At 37.3% G+C, this 15,504-nt stretch overlaps 1 protein-coding gene and 1 long non-coding RNA gene across 6 annotated transcripts in view; one reads left to right on the forward strand and one right to left on the reverse strand.

Annotated features, from left to right (window-relative positions):
• Nucleotides 1-15,504, forward strand: part of VCAN (versican) — a 157,857-nt gene that overhangs the window by 65,574 nt on the left and 76,779 nt on the right. For all 5 annotated transcript variants that reach the window (XM_029942544.1, XM_029942547.1, XM_029942543.1 and 2 more), the window contains 3 exons: nt 1,047-1,424; nt 4,595-4,769; nt 4,852-4,979. In XM_029942544.1, coding sequence (XP_029798404.1) covers nt 1,047-1,424; nt 4,595-4,769; nt 4,852-4,979 — 681 coding nt within the window. The remainder of the gene's footprint in view (nt 1-1,046; nt 1,425-4,594; nt 4,770-4,851; nt 4,980-15,504) is intronic.
• On the reverse strand, nt 6,334-14,992 carry LOC115294587. Its single transcript, XR_003909979.1, has 3 exons — nt 14,842-14,992; nt 9,838-9,964; nt 6,334-6,494 (listed from the first exon to the last, which is right to left on the reverse strand). It is a non-coding gene; the product is annotated as an uncharacterized LOC115294587 (long non-coding RNA).

Genomic DNA, 15,504 nt, shown 5'->3' on the forward strand with positions numbered 1-15,504 from the left:
ATGTCTATATTGAGATATATGTTCCCAATACCTTGACTGCTAACACACAGTGTTACATACACGTCATTTTGTTACTTAAGAATTATTATTTTCCTCCAACTGGAGACTACTCTTAACTTGTTCATAATATTTTCATAAAGTAGGATTGCTTGTATATCAACATAATTTCTATCCATCGTTATTGCCATCATATTGTCTAGCCAATTAGTAGGAACTGGAAAATGGGGGAAGACATAGGAAAGGGTTATGGATTCCTGTAAGAATAAAAGAACATTTCTTTTGCATATGATAGTGTTAAAATTCAGTCAAGGTATTCTTTCTCCCCAAAAATGTAAGAGCTCAAATAGAAATGCATTCTGTAGATTAATACTTTGGGTGGGTTAGGTGAACAGACCGAATCCCTCCCCCACCCCCAGGATATAATTGAGGGGTAATGTTTCACTGCAAAGTGATTGCAGCTGGTTTTGTCATTATGATGAAAGCCTTTGGTTCAAACATTGAACTAAATGAGGGCCCTTCAAGTGTTAGACTTCCTCCTGCTCCAATCTACTGAAATATGTTTTTAAATTTTTACTTCCTCTTTGAATTTTATTTTCATTTCTTCTAAGGTAATGTGGCAGTTATCTTAAATGTTTTTCCTTTTCTGACCTGTAGACATAAATTCTTCTTTCAACTGCTCTTTCTAACATTGGTCCAATCTTTTAAATCTGCATTACCAATTTCTAGTGTCCTTTTACTCTTGATCGCTTACCTTGCTATATATACATACTGTATTCATACTTATTTTGCACATACTGAACTCTAAGTTACCAATACTTGAAAATGAATGCCTTATTTTCAGTACATAAAAATGAGCATTATTAATCCATATCTTTGTTGTAAAACATTATTAAAACTGTATACTAGTCTTTGTATATAAACTCATTCTAATTATCTCACCTATTGAAAAAGTAAACAAATTACTGTAAGGATTTCTTAGCCGCTCATTTAATACACTCAGTTGAGTTTTTTAGGGCTGTTAATTTTGTATTTTCTATTTCTCCTAGTCAAAGAGGAAAAAAGCCCACCTGTCAAAGGCTCCCTCTCTGGAAAAGTCAACCTCCCTTGTCATTTTTCAACCATGCCAACGTTACCACCCAGTTACAACACCTCCAGCGAATTTCTCAGAATCAAATGGTCTAAGATTGAACTGGACAAAAATGGAAAAGATTTGAAGGAGACTACTGTTCTTGTAGCCCAAAATGGGAATATCAAGATTGGTCAGGGCTATAAGGGGAGAGTGTCCGTGCCTACACATTCCGAGGTCTTGGGGGATGCCTCACTCACCATGGTCAAGCTGCGTGCAAGCGATGCAGGCCGCTACCGATGTGATGTCATGTACGGGATTGAAGACACACAAGACACAATATCATTGGCTGTGGACGGTAAGGCTTCCCAAATCTGTAAGACGTGACACCTGGTTCGGAAGTGTTGTGAAACAGTACCCAAAGTAAATGGTGTTCGGGATTTGGATAAGAGGAAGAAACATTTGTCATTTCAACAGTTCATGCCTTTTACCAAAAATGAACTGTTATTTTTTCAAAGGTCAAGGAAGGTAACTTTTTGTGCAGCAACTTCATTGAGTCAGTAAAATGCAGAATAATGGAATTAATGAATACCACCAGACATGATAAATAGGTTAAGAACCATTTACTTCATTATTGAGACCTACCTGTCAATGATTACTTTTGAAGATTGTAAAGTCCCATCTACATTTTGTTTTAATTTTTACAATATGTGTGTATGTGTGTGCATGCACACACACACACACACACACATACAGATACACACACATACATACAGTCTTTTCTCCTTTTTCTTGCAGTCGTAACATAATTATTAAAATCTTTGAGTTTCTTTTTGAGAAATATAAATTCTACCTTAACTTACATTGAAGAAATAAGGCATTAATAAGTACCATGGTACATGTCACCATGCCTTAGAAAGCCAAGGAATTAAGAAACATTTGCATTGGATCAAAATAAAACTCGATGATTTTTTTTTAAAAGGTCAATACACTAACCGTTATACATTAAGTCTTGCAATGGATGAGGCATTTTCATTTTAGCCCCCTTTCAGTGGTGGTTTATATGTCATTTGAATTTAAGTTAGGAGACAAAGCAAAGAAAAATTGCTTTAATTGGGTACACACATAATACCATAGCTCTTGGAAACAGAATATCTTGGCAAGTTATTAAGCAAAATCCTAATACCAGACATGATAGAACAGATTTTTCTTCCATCCCTCCATTTTCCTATAAAATATTTACCTTTCAGAAATATATACAAAAGGTTTTATTAAAACTTTCTTGTGTAGCCAAAAGGAAATACTTTGAATTTCAGATGCAGTGAATTAATTTTCTGTACATCCTTTCATGTTCAGGTTCTACTACTCTCTCCTGTCAATATGTTTTTATGTTGTGCAGGCATCCACTGAATATCCTGGGCTCTTCAGTCTTTTAACCTTTTTATCATTTATTTTAGTTAGCCTAGGACTGTTTTGTTGTACTCATATTTTTTATCTGTGTGTGTGTGTGTTATGTTTATATCGTATATAAATACATAATTAATAAGTTATAAATATATATAGTAGTGTTAGATGCACACTATGTATAAATTTTTACATATAATGTTTTTAAAATCCCAAAAGGAATTTAACGACTTCTTACTATTTTCATCATTAAAGAATTAGCAATGGATTTGCCCCTTGCCCCTGTGAAACAATGAAAATCCTCCCCTTAATCTCCTTAGCCCCATGAGGTCTTCAAATTATCCCAACAACTGCAGATACTTACACCAACTGATATTCCCTGCCCTGCTCTTGGAGGCCCCTTTGTGCCCCTTACAGTCTTCAGTGCACATGGAAGATTTTTAATTACCAAGAGGACTGTTTGAAGCTTTGATCGACATAAGACTAATTTAAAACCATTCAAATTCTTGCTTAAGCCTTAGAGATCATTATAAACTATCTCATACTGCCCAGATAATATGATAGGTACTTCCTGGCAATTTTAGAGTAGTTCTGTAAAGGCACACATTTTTGGAAAGACATTTCACAAATTTTTTGTTGCAACATCAGAAATGGGGAAATGGATGTTAGTTGTGATTGCATCTACTTGGTGCCTGTGCAGGTCTTTTGTGTTGACACTTATCAGAGGTGCTCATCTATGACATTGCTAGTCTATTCCCCTGTAGTTACGTTCTTGGCACATAACCTGTCTTGGAAGAAGGAGACATTCTAAGGACGGGCCTGTGGGAGACAGTCCTACTGCTAGAAGTCAGGCTGTGGGATATAGACTGTTGTCAATCCCAGGGAATTACTAGGAATAAAAAGATAGTGGAAGATATCTTGGAAACTAAAGTTCATTTGGCGTAACAAAAAAGTGGTCTTGGGCAATATGAGTCTTAATAAAATCTCATTCATGAGACCCAGTTACCCCAAGTTTTATTTTCCAGTGATTTTCCAGGCACTTTACCTTGACTCGCTTTGCAGTTTTAGAGAAACGAGTCACCATATTTAGTCCAACTAAAGATGGAGATGCTCTTGTTGAAGTGAGAGGAGACCAAAACCTCACTCCCACCCCCATCCTCAGCCAACTGCTCTTTCCTTGGTGCTCTGACACTTCCTTGAGCCCTGGAGCACAGCTCTGGAACCAGTAGACAATGCAACTCCTAACATACAGCAAAGTTGGGTTGGAGGCAGGTACCAAGATGCCTGGCTTCGACTCAGGGGAGTCTGGGGAACTTCACTTCAGGCCTTCTTTGGGATAAAAATCATACATTTTATTTGTCTTAGTGGAAACCCTCAGTTATGCTAGTCAGATGATGAATATGATAAGCACTGGGTAGGAGTTAGTTGCCTATCCAACATTTTTACAACTTTTGCCTAATTTGACTTTCATATCAGATAACATAAGCGATGTTAGTTACACTTTATTGTGGGGGTAGAGATTAACTCAATATATGATTAAGGAACGAATTAGGGATTGGAACAAGCCTTCTCACTTATACATAGTCCATTGTCTTTTCCATCTTAGTACATTGTTTCTGGAAGTAAATATCTTTATGTTTGATGTTTGGAGGAAGTGGGGTTAGTGAATGTTCATTGTGCTTCTACTGAGTTGGCCCTGGGTAAAATAGGGCAAGTTGACCTCATGCCCCCCCTTAATTCTTTGTATCTCCTGCAGCACCTACTCCTTTTAGTTGTCCAGGGTTTCCATGGTAGTGTGAACACAACCTGTAATTAGAGGAGCTATCCACCACTTGGAATTTTAGTGGCCTAAATTTTTTTCTCAGAGTGTTTACATGAGAATAGAAAATTCCTGGCAAGGAAACTTTCTAATGGCGCAGAATGGGACACCTGGGTGAAGGGCATTTACGGGGCTCCTCACATCACTGTAACTTTGTGTAATGCTACGTAAAGTGAAAATAAAGTATCGCCATGGTGCTTTTACCACGGGAGCAATTAATTCGATGTATTACGTCAGTGAGAACCTTTGCAAAGTATAGTGGGATATTTGAACGTGCCCGTGATTTCTGGCGGCTCTCTTTGCAGGGGTTGTGTTTCACTACAGAGCGGCGACCAGCAGGTATACTCTCAATTTTGAGACTGCACGGAAGGCTTGTGTGGATATTGGGGCAGTCATAGCGACCCCAGAGCAGCTCCACGCTGCTTACGAAGATGGATTTGAACAGTGTGATGCAGGCTGGCTGTCTGATCAGACTGTCAGGTGAGAGGTCTGGGGGCCACAGTCTGTAATTCATTAATTTCAGAGTAAGAATAAAGTGCTACCCACTGATCTATTTCCCCAGATATCCCATCCGGACTCCCCGGGAAGGCTGTTATGGAGATATGATGGGGAAGGAAGGAGTCAGGACCTATGGATTCCGTTCGCCTCACGAAACTTACGACGTGTACTGCTATGTGGACCATCTGGATGGTACGATGTTTGAATTTGTAACACTTCATTCGAACTAAGAAAATTGAAGGACTGGGAGCACGTAGGAATAGGGCAAGTTTTCATGCTTGTTTGGATTCCAAACAGCAGCATTTAGTTTAAATGACCGTATGATTGTGGTAAAATAAGCTTAAATTAAAGTGGAAAGAGAAGGAGGAGTGTGCAAATGGTTATGCAGGTTAGACATTTCTTTAGTTAATGGCAGGTTTTCTTTCAGGCGTGCTGCTATTGGACTGTGTCCAATACCCTTTTACAGCCTTAAGAATAGAAAGCTGTAAGGGTGGTACCTATTCTTGTGAGAACTTCAGGTACAATGCTGTGATGACAAACCGCTATGAATCCAAGTGCTGATAAACACCCAGAGCTCAACTAAACAGTGTAAACTAACCCAGGAGGGATTCTCACGTTTTACTTCTTCTTGTGGTAACTTTGCTACACTAATATTCAGAGAAATCAAACATTCATTCAACCAATCAACACATTTAAAAAAACACCTATAGTGTGATAGGTACCCTGTTAGTCGTTAGAGATGTGAAACCAGGTAAGATATAGAGCTTGCTTCAAGCATGCTTTGAGTCTGATTGATTTTGGCACTATTTCTCTCTAGGCATGAGTTAGAGATTCTTAAAGGCAAGTGTAGTTCCATAGTGGTGAAATCACCAAAAGGGCACAATGCAGTTTTATTGTTAAGACTATGGAATAGAAGTTTCTGTGAATTGAGTTTTGAATTGAGTTGTACATTTAATTTTGGATGGGTGCATATAAAAAGGATAATCTCTATTTTCTTATGTTCAGAATGAAGAGGTTAGACTAGATAGTTTCCCTGGTCCCTTCCAACATTAAAATTCTATGATTCTGTGATTCTGCAAATTCAATAAACAACCTCAGAGACTGAAAGCTAGACTCTAAGTAGCTTCTATTTTCCTAATGCTCTGACTAAACTTGAATAAGAAGGCAGACTTACTGGAAGGCTGCCTAAGTGTGGTTTTCTAGCATCTTAATATTCTTATTAGAACTTTCATTTAAGACTGGTAAATGTATTTTCTAAACTAGAACTTTGGATACTAACAATTTCCCTTTTTGTATAGGGACAAAGGGAGAACATATACTTTATATATGTTTTATATATACACACATATATCTCATAGGCTGGATTTTATGGGTATATGGATATACCCCATATGTATACATATATATGTAATATACATTTAATTTTGATTAGAAAATATGTGTATATATGTGGAATTTGAAAGTTTTTGTTTTAGCACAGAAAAGTTGAAGAAGAAAGACGGAAGAATCAGTATAATTCAAGCACTGGCTGAAATTTCTCTCAGCAGAGTAACAAGGCTTTTATTTGTTTCCTAGAAGGAATTTGACAGTTCTCGAAGATGTCCAGTATATTTACAGTGACATTGTTCTGGGAATTTTTTCTTCCTTGTTTGTTGTCCCTTGGAACAATTAAGCAAATCTTTACACACTGATCTTTTCTGTCTTGTCCTGAAATTGGAGGGGGAGGTTAAAGAGGGCTTTTGTGACTGAGGATGTACGAGGAAGATCACAAGATCGCTCTTGTAAAGGTCTCTCTCCTTCTTTTACTGAAGTATATGCCTCTCTTTGAAGTAAAGACCATTAGCTAAACTTTGAATTGATAAAAATTCTTGTGGAAAGCTGACTATAAAGTTACCTCTGATGTTTCAGTGGCCACATTGATAAAAGATTATTTGAAGGTGAACCAAAATTCCTCATAAGAGAGACTTATTATTATATTCATGGGTATCATAATTACTACCTATATTTTATTATATTTTTGACAGCCAAATCTGTGTGTGAGAGGGGGTAAAAAGTAGAGATATTGAAGTACTCAGAAGGCATGAAATGGAATATACATCCAGTTATGAACTAAGGTGCAATAGCTTTAGATCAGAAGCCAAATTATTCCAGATGGTCTAATGAAAAAGACAATTAAGTATAAAATGAAGCATAGTTTAAAAAGATAATTTTGTTTTAATTTAGTCATTTAAAGTGAAAGATATTTATTAGGTGGAATGTCAACTTTCTTTTTTTCTTCTTGTTCTTTTTTCTTCTTGTTTTATAATGTCATTTTCATTTTGATGTATGTATGTCTTTATAAAATTCAAAGAATTCTACTCTTTTCAATCCAGCTAGGAGGAGAAAAACTAACCTGGGTCTTATTCTAAGATGGTGATTGTAGCACGCTTATGCATATTAATATAATACTCAGTTCTATTTTTTTAAAAAACCTAGTAAATATAAAATAGCAATTATATTAGCTATATCCATGAGCAAGGAGTGCAGTATTAGCTGTGTTCTTGGAAATGGTCTAGACATTGTGGTGGCTTATTAGCCATGATTCAGTAACAGAACACTGTTACTAAGAAATTAATGGAATTAAGTTTCAAAAGTAGGAAATCTAAAAATTAAGGTCCACAAAATAATCCTAATATGAAGTTTAACCTGTCATTCCTGGTGAAATAGATTTGCAAAATGTCAAGAGGATTCCCTATTAAGAAGTTTAATTTCTGTTTCTTGGAAATGCAGGTTGGAAAACTTTGAGAGGCTTTAGAATAGAGTTGATTATACAGTTCAAAAAATCAAGTACATGATTGGAGTTATCTAGAATGTTGAGAGAGGAGTCTTGAGAGGTAGTTAAGGTCCTCATAATAAAAGAAGAGGGGGGCACTTGGGTGGCTCAGTTAGTAAAGCATCTGACTTAGGCTCAAGTCATGAACTCACGGTTCATGAGTTTGAGCCCCGTGTCAGGCTCTCTGCTAACAGCTCGGAGCCTGCAGCCTGCTTTGGATACTGTGTCTCCCTTTCTCTCTGTTCCTTCCCTACTTGTACTCTGTCTCTCTCTCTCTCTCTCTCAAAAATAAGTAAAGATTAAAACATTTTTTAAAAAGGAGCAGGAAGGACCTCCACTTCATGCCAGCTCTGTCACTAGTTGTGAGATCCTGAGCAAGCCTTCACCTCTGTTTCTGTTTCTTCTTCTCTGAAATGGAGACAATGAGAATACCTACCTTTTAAACATGGTATGAATATGAAGTGAGTTAATGTGTAAAGCTTTTATCACAACATGTATCACAACGTAAGTGCTCAATAAATAATAGCTTATGGATGTACAAAGTGTTCTTTATTTCCAGTGAATCCATCAAAAGAAGATATGACTTTAAAATTGCAACTTTTCGAGGTACCCAAGTGGCTCAGGAGGTTGAGCATCTGATTCTTGATTGTGACTAGTCATGATCCTAGGGTAGTGGGATCAAGCCCCTTGTTGGGCTGCACAGTGACCGTAGAGACTGCTTAAGATTCTCTCTCTCTCTCTCTCTCTCTCTCTCTCTCTCTCTCTCTCTCTGTCTCTCTCTCCCTCTCTCTCTCTCTGTTTCTCTCTCTCTCTCTCTCTCTTCCTCTCTCTCTCTACCTCTGTCCCTCTCCCCTGCTCCTGTGCTCTTTCTTTAACGTAAAAGAAATAAAAAGATTGCAACTCTGTGAATTAGGTTCAATATAAGGAATTTTTTTCTGAAATGAATACTGCTAAATATAGAAATAATCCTGACAGACTATAAAATTTCTTCTCTGGTAGTTTTTTAAAACTAGAATTTTTCTGAGATGTTCTGAGTGCAATGTTCTGTCAAAGTCGGAGCCATGGTACTTTGAGAAACATAGATAATAACTGGAGATGGGTCACTTTATGAAGAAGGGTAACTTTCATGTCAAGGCATTTTGAATATGATAAGTCATTTGAACATGAGTGAAGAATTAAAATTAGTACAGTGGCAAAAAAATTCCTGTTATCCCTCTTAAATTGTTTACAATCAGTATATTCTCTAACTAGAACATTATCTTCTTAAGTCACAGTGTGCGGGAATTAATCTGGTATCTGAGTGCCCACAGAAGGTCACGGCCACATAAACCTGTCCACTTTGCCAGTGGGAGATTTAAATAATACTGAAAGTGCTTTGTGAATTAATGCATTTCCGTGATGAAAACTGTCAGTTTGAGAGGAAGTGTGTGTGTCATAGCAAAAACTAATTCCTAAATAAGTTAGATAAGATCCTCTTGGAAAGAATGGAGTACAATGTATATAGCTCATCTAATAACCCTACTCAAACGTTTAAGGAGTCTTTGATTACTTTTTCATAAAATTAATAGAGCAACTGTTCATTTGATTTCTTTCTGGTAGCAGATCCTTGTAAGAAAACAGCTTCCTTTATAAAGGGGTTTAGTTCTCCCTGCAGATAAATCACAGGGTGGTAGGTGAGGTCAAGCTGCTTTCATTTTCATTGTTGACTCCCAGTTAGTTTCCTTGCAAATGAGCCAGTGCTTCCATTCTCATCCATACACCTGACAAATGATTGACCTAGGATCTCCTTGCTCCTCTGATATGGGTGAGCTTGGAGACTACTCCTATCCTTGTATGGCCTATATTTTCTACATAATCCTACCATTTGGCTATTATTTTACCTCATATAACTATTCCCCTACCGTTCTGATTTCCTGGCTTCCACACAAGGTTCCCAGCACTTCGATGTAGCTTTCACTTATCACTTTTACTTTCATTTTTATAGACTTTCTCCTTCATCTCATATCTGCTTCCTAAGTCCTAGTTGATCTTCATCACCCTTACATTTCTAAACCTTGAATGTATGACTGTGAGCACCCTCCCCCCCTTATGCCTCTCTCTCTCTTCTATAAGACTGTGGCTTCTGGGAGGAAAGGAGTGATGTATATCCACACTGTGTCCTTGGCACACAGTAAGGACTCCACAGCTAGAGTTGAATAAATGTATGAATTCTTGAATTAATTTACAAACCAGACTCACCTTGCTTTGCACTTTCCCCTTCACCACTCTCCAGGTTGTAACATTATTCTAGATGGTTCCCAAATTTTCATTACTCCAATTTTCTCATTCATTTCATATTTGTTTTCTTGTAGATAAAATGTAAAGCCTTGTAGGATGAATGGGGCACAAAAGTGCACCATTATAACAAGTGAAAATGAAGATGTTAATTTCTAGTTTTGCTTGTTTATCCCTGAATTCTCTTCTGAATTCCATACCCATGTTTCTAGTTTGTGAAATTATTTCTGTATCTCATCGGTTCTCACAAATAATCCCTATGCCTTTAACAGATCTTCAAGGGGCCCGTTTTATTACCATTGAGGCACTCAGACACCATGGCCATGTTATTCCTACATTACTCTCCTACTAGGCATCGTGTATGAACTTTCTGTCGTCTTCCTCAAGCGTAAACTCGGCATGATCTATGAAGCCCTCCAGTCCGGCTCGAGAACAGCCAATCCACACTTGTTCCCTTCTTTCCAGCATGGCATGTGCACTGGCCCTCGGAGACCCTGTGCTTGCTCCTTCCCACAGTTCTGCTTTGACCCTCTCAGAAAACATAAGGCCCTTAGCTTTCTGACACTCGGCTCTTCTGCACTTGGGCCTGAAAGTTCACTGCTTCTTTTTTTTTTTTTTTTTTTTTTTTTTAGTTGCTGGGATAGGGACAGAGAGAGAGTGGGAGACACAGAATCCAAAGCAGGCTCCAGGCTCTGAGTTGTCAGCTCAGAGCCCAGCTTGGGGCTAGAATCCACGAACTGTGAGATCATGACCTGAGCTGAAGTCATACATTTAATCGACTGAGCCACCGAGACGCCCAGAAAACCTACTGCTTCTAAGAGCCCATCTTTGGCCCTTGCACCTCACACTGTGATTTTCTTACTCTGAACTCCCACTTTCATAGAGTTAGTTCCACATGCTTGATGTTTAACTGTTCTCTAGTTGCCTAAAGGCACCAAATACAAAACATGACCTGTTAGTTTTGTTTTTACAAAACTTCTGTAACTTTGGGTAGAAATAAGGCCATAAACCTCTTCTACACCTTTCTCAATTGCAATAAAGAACCGATTCCAGTAATAGATATATAATAATTACTTAAGAAACTCTTCTGAAATTCAGTTACCACCACCCTTCCATTTCTGTATTTGAAAAAAATGCTTCACTTCACCAAATAGTTACTAAGAATGTTTTTTAAAAGTCTTTATTGGATCACCATGGTTATTATTGTTCTCTTTGAATTATTCCTCTCACTCTTTTCCATAGTGTCTCTTAGAAAGAATTTCTTCCTAGAAATACTTCTTTCTCTTCTTCAGCTTCTTACAGTAATTTTCCTTTCTTGCCATCCCAGCCAATCATCCTGTCTAAGATTGGTTCCTTTGTACCTATTCATTTTTAGACTGCTTTCTCATGTCAAAATCCAGGATAGTTCTGGAGCACCAGTGTGGCTCCATCAGTTAAGCATCTAACTTCAGCTCAGGTTATGATCTCATGGTTTGTGAGTTCGAGTCCCACATAGGGCTCTCAGCTGTCAGCACAGAGCCTGCTTAGGATCTTCTGTCCCTTTCTTTCTCTGCCCCTCCCCTGCTCATGCTATCTCTCTGATTCTCAAAAATAAACATTAAAATTTGTTGTTGTTTTTTTAATCCAGCATAGTTCTGTTACCTTCATGACTTCTGTAATATTTCTATGTCTTCCTTGTGTCTGGCATAGAACTAAAAAATAACCTTTTCCCTTCTGTTATAATATGATCTCCTTTATATATGCACAACTAAAAATTTAAGGAAAGCTTCAAATGTCATTAAACAAGTCTTAGAGCATGGCTTAGTTCAGGATTTTTTGGAGACTTTGCTTGGATAAAAATCAGATATCAAATCTTCAAATTGTGTGATTTCCTGCTGGTAGATTCTCAGATTGACTTTTAATTTTAATGGAATTTACAGCATGTAATCTACAAAATATTTCACTGGCAGGAGTTATCTAAGAATCAGTGATAATGGCCTTATTCAGTTAAAAAGTTCCATGTCAGTGGGGTAGCTGGGTAGCCCAAAAGGTTGAACATCCAAATCGTGACTTTGGCCATGGCCATGATCTCACAGTTTGTGTGAGCCCTGCGTCAAGCTCTGCATTGAGCCTACTTGGGATTCTCTCTCTCTCTCTCTCTCTCTCTCTCTCTCTCTCAAAATAAATAATCTTATTTTTTCCTGTTTTAAGTCCCATGTCAGCTAGAAAAGCTTCCTGTACATTGTGGTTCAGTGGATGATTCAAATATTGATTCCAGATTACAGAACCTCTTCACTTTGATTTGCTTTGGTTTGGTGCTAGAAGATACTGAAAACTTTTCACTTATTCTCTGAAGAAACTGAACTTGGAGTTGTTTCTGTTTAGGTGTTTGCATAGCATAGCTAAGAGTCAGTGAGACAGGTGACCAAGCATGTTACACTGGCTGCACCTCTGGAAAATGATCTCCCCATTCAGTACAATGGTTTCAGTAGATTGACTGTGAAATAGCTCCACGGGTAGGATAAGGAAGGCAACTATTTATTGTATGGATATATTATTAACATCATCCTCATGAAAACCTTGTCAGGCATTTTTTTTTTTTAACCCTGCTCTTTGCCGTGAGTAAAGTTTAAGGAGTCGGATATGTGCTGTTTCCTGTTCCACTGCAGTAAACTCTCCTGATCCCCAGCAGAGCAACAGGTGGTCCTACCAGTAAAGAGATAAAGTGTTCTCCAGGCTCCTGCAGCTCTCTGATTTCTCACATAGAAATATCTTAAGTCTTATTTGAGTGATGATTTGTTTACCAATTGTATTGTCATGATTAGAATTGCTTGGTTAAATGGTAACTTTATTTTTAACTTTTTGAGGAACTGTTAGGCTGTTTTCCAATGTGGCCACACCGTTTTAAGTTCTCATCAGTGCTGTGTTAGGGTCCTGATTCTTTCACATTCTTGCCAGCACTCATTTTTACCTGAGATTTTGCTTATAGCCATCCTAATGGGTGTGCAATGATATCTCATTGTGGTTTTAATTTGTATTCCCCTAATGGCTAATGATGTTAAGCAACCTTTCATATACTTATTGGCCACTTATATATTTTCTTAGAGAAATGTCTATTCAGTCCAGCTGCAAAATGAATGTCATGGGGTAAATAATGTGTTAGAGTCAATAAAATGAGTAAATAAAAGAGTAAATAAAATGTCAGAGTAAATAATATCACATTGTATATCTGAAAGTTGCTAAGAGACTCCATCTTAAAAGTTCTCATTGCAAGAAAAAAATATCTGTAACTATGTATGGTGATGGATGTTACCTAGACTTATTGTGGTGATTATTTCACAATGTGTGCAAATAACGAATCATTATTTGGTACACCTGAAATGAATATAATATATGTCAGTTAGACCTAAATTTTTAAAAATGTCTATTCAGAACCTTTGCCCATTAAAAAAATTTTTTTTAATATTTTATTTATTTTTGAGAGAGAAAGAGAGACAGAGTATGAGTGGGGGAGGGGCAGAGAGAGATGGAGCCCCAGATTAGAGGCAGGCTCTAGGCTCTGTGCTGTCCAGAGCCTGAAATGGGGCTCAAATTCATGAACTATGAGATCATGACCTGAGCCAAAGTCAGACACTCAACTGACTCAGCCCCCCAGGCACTCCAAACTTTGCCCATTTTTAATTAGGGGTTGGGGGGGCCTTTCTGTTGTTGGGTTGAAGGAGTTCTTTATACACTCTAGATTCAAGTGTCTTCTCAGAAAATTTGCACTTTTTTTTCCATTCCATGAGTTGTCTTTTTACTTTCTCAGTAGGGCCCTTTGACTCACAAATTTTTATTTTAACAAAATCCAATTTATCTGTTTTTTCTTTGGTTAGTTGTGCTTTGGTGTAATATCTAAGGAAGACACTGACAAATCCCTAGTCATGTAGACTTGCTTCTGTGTTTTCTTCTAGGAGTTTTATACATTTTAAGCTTTACCCTTATTTTGATTGATTTTGATTTAATTTTTGTATGTGGTATGAGGTAAGTGTCCAAATTTATTCTTATGCTTGTGGATATCCAGTTCACCCTGCATCATTGGTTGAAAAGACTATTCTTTCTACTGTTTAATTACCTTGGCACCTTTTTGAAAATCAATTGATCCCAGAGATATGGATTTATTTCTGGACTTTCCATTCTATTCCATCGATTTGTATGTCTGTACCTATGTCACTACCATATCATCTTGTTGTGGATGCTTTGTAGTTAATTTTTAAACTGGAAAGTATGGAACCTCTAACTGGGTGCTTTCTCAAAATTATTTTAGTTATTTTGGGTCCCTTGAGTTTCCATCTGAATTTTAGGATGAACTTGTCAATTTCTACAAAGAAGCCAGCTGGGATTCTGATGGAGATTGCATTGAATCTCTAGATCAGTTTGAGGTATATTGCCATCTTAGCCATATTAAATCTTCCGATCAATGACTATGGGATGCTTTTCCTTTCTTAAGACCTTCTTTAATTTTTTCAACAACATTTTATCATTTTAAAGATATAAGTTTTACAGTACTTTTGTCAAACTTACTCCTAAATATTTTATTCTTTTTGATGCAAATGAAAGTAGAATTTATTTCTTTTTCTGATTGTTGGAAGTATATAGAAATGCAATTTATTTTTATATATTAGTCATGTATCTTGTATCATGCAACTTGGCTGAACTTGTTTATTAGTTCTAATAACTTTTTTTAGTGTTTATTTTTGAGAGAGAGAGGGAGAGAGCATGAGTGATTGAAGGGCAGAGAAAGTGAGACACAGAATCCAAAGCAGGCTCCAGGCTCTGAGCTGTCAGCCTAGAGCCCAACACAGGGCTCGAACCCACGAACCATGAGATCATGACATGAGCCGAAGTCAGACTTAACTGACTGAACCACCCTGGCACCTCAGCTCTAATAACTTTTTAATGGAGTCCTTAGGATTTTCTATATATAGTCCTTCTCATTTATAATCTTACCATAAGAAAGTAGACTTGTCATGACGTACACATTTGATATGTGACAGTCATTTGCTATAAGATTTTGATGTCAAGATCTCTTGGAGTTCTGAATCAAAAGAACATCTTTGGAAATACAGTGTCCATTTACCTTTCAGCTGTGAAGAGTCAAAAAAAAAAAAAAAAGCCAACTAGGCTGAGTCTTCTGTGTAGACCTGCAGCCACACTGTGCCTGTCAAATCAACTAACACATACGATCTCATATATTTTGAAGACTCAGACACCCAGAAATTTTTTTAGAACCTCTTTCTCACTCTAATTAAAACCTTACTGCTCTGTCAGTAGGAAAGAATGAGATCTGACATCCTGAAAACCATAAAAATCTGTTTAAATGTTAGTGAGGCTTCCTATCTCAAATTGATATACATGAGATCCTGTATAATATAATGCATGGACAAATATGTGGATTCCTTTTCTCATGAATGGTATCTGATTCAGAGCATGTTAAAACCACAGTCAAATGATGACAATTTTTTAAATAATTGAAAGTTCAAAGTTTAAAACTCTGTACGTCTGAAGCCACATCATGCTTCTCTTTCAGTCTAAAGACAAGTGAGAAATCTGAAAGGTGCTGATCTGGCTGTCCAGTCTCATTATCTCCAAATTAGAACAGTGCCTGCCTGC

This window comes from Suricata suricatta, chromosome 6 (genome assembly GCF_006229205.1).
Source record: "Suricata suricatta isolate VVHF042 chromosome 6, meerkat_22Aug2017_6uvM2_HiC, whole genome shotgun sequence".
Classification (NCBI taxonomy): Eukaryota; Metazoa; Chordata; class Mammalia; order Carnivora; family Herpestidae; genus Suricata; species Suricata suricatta.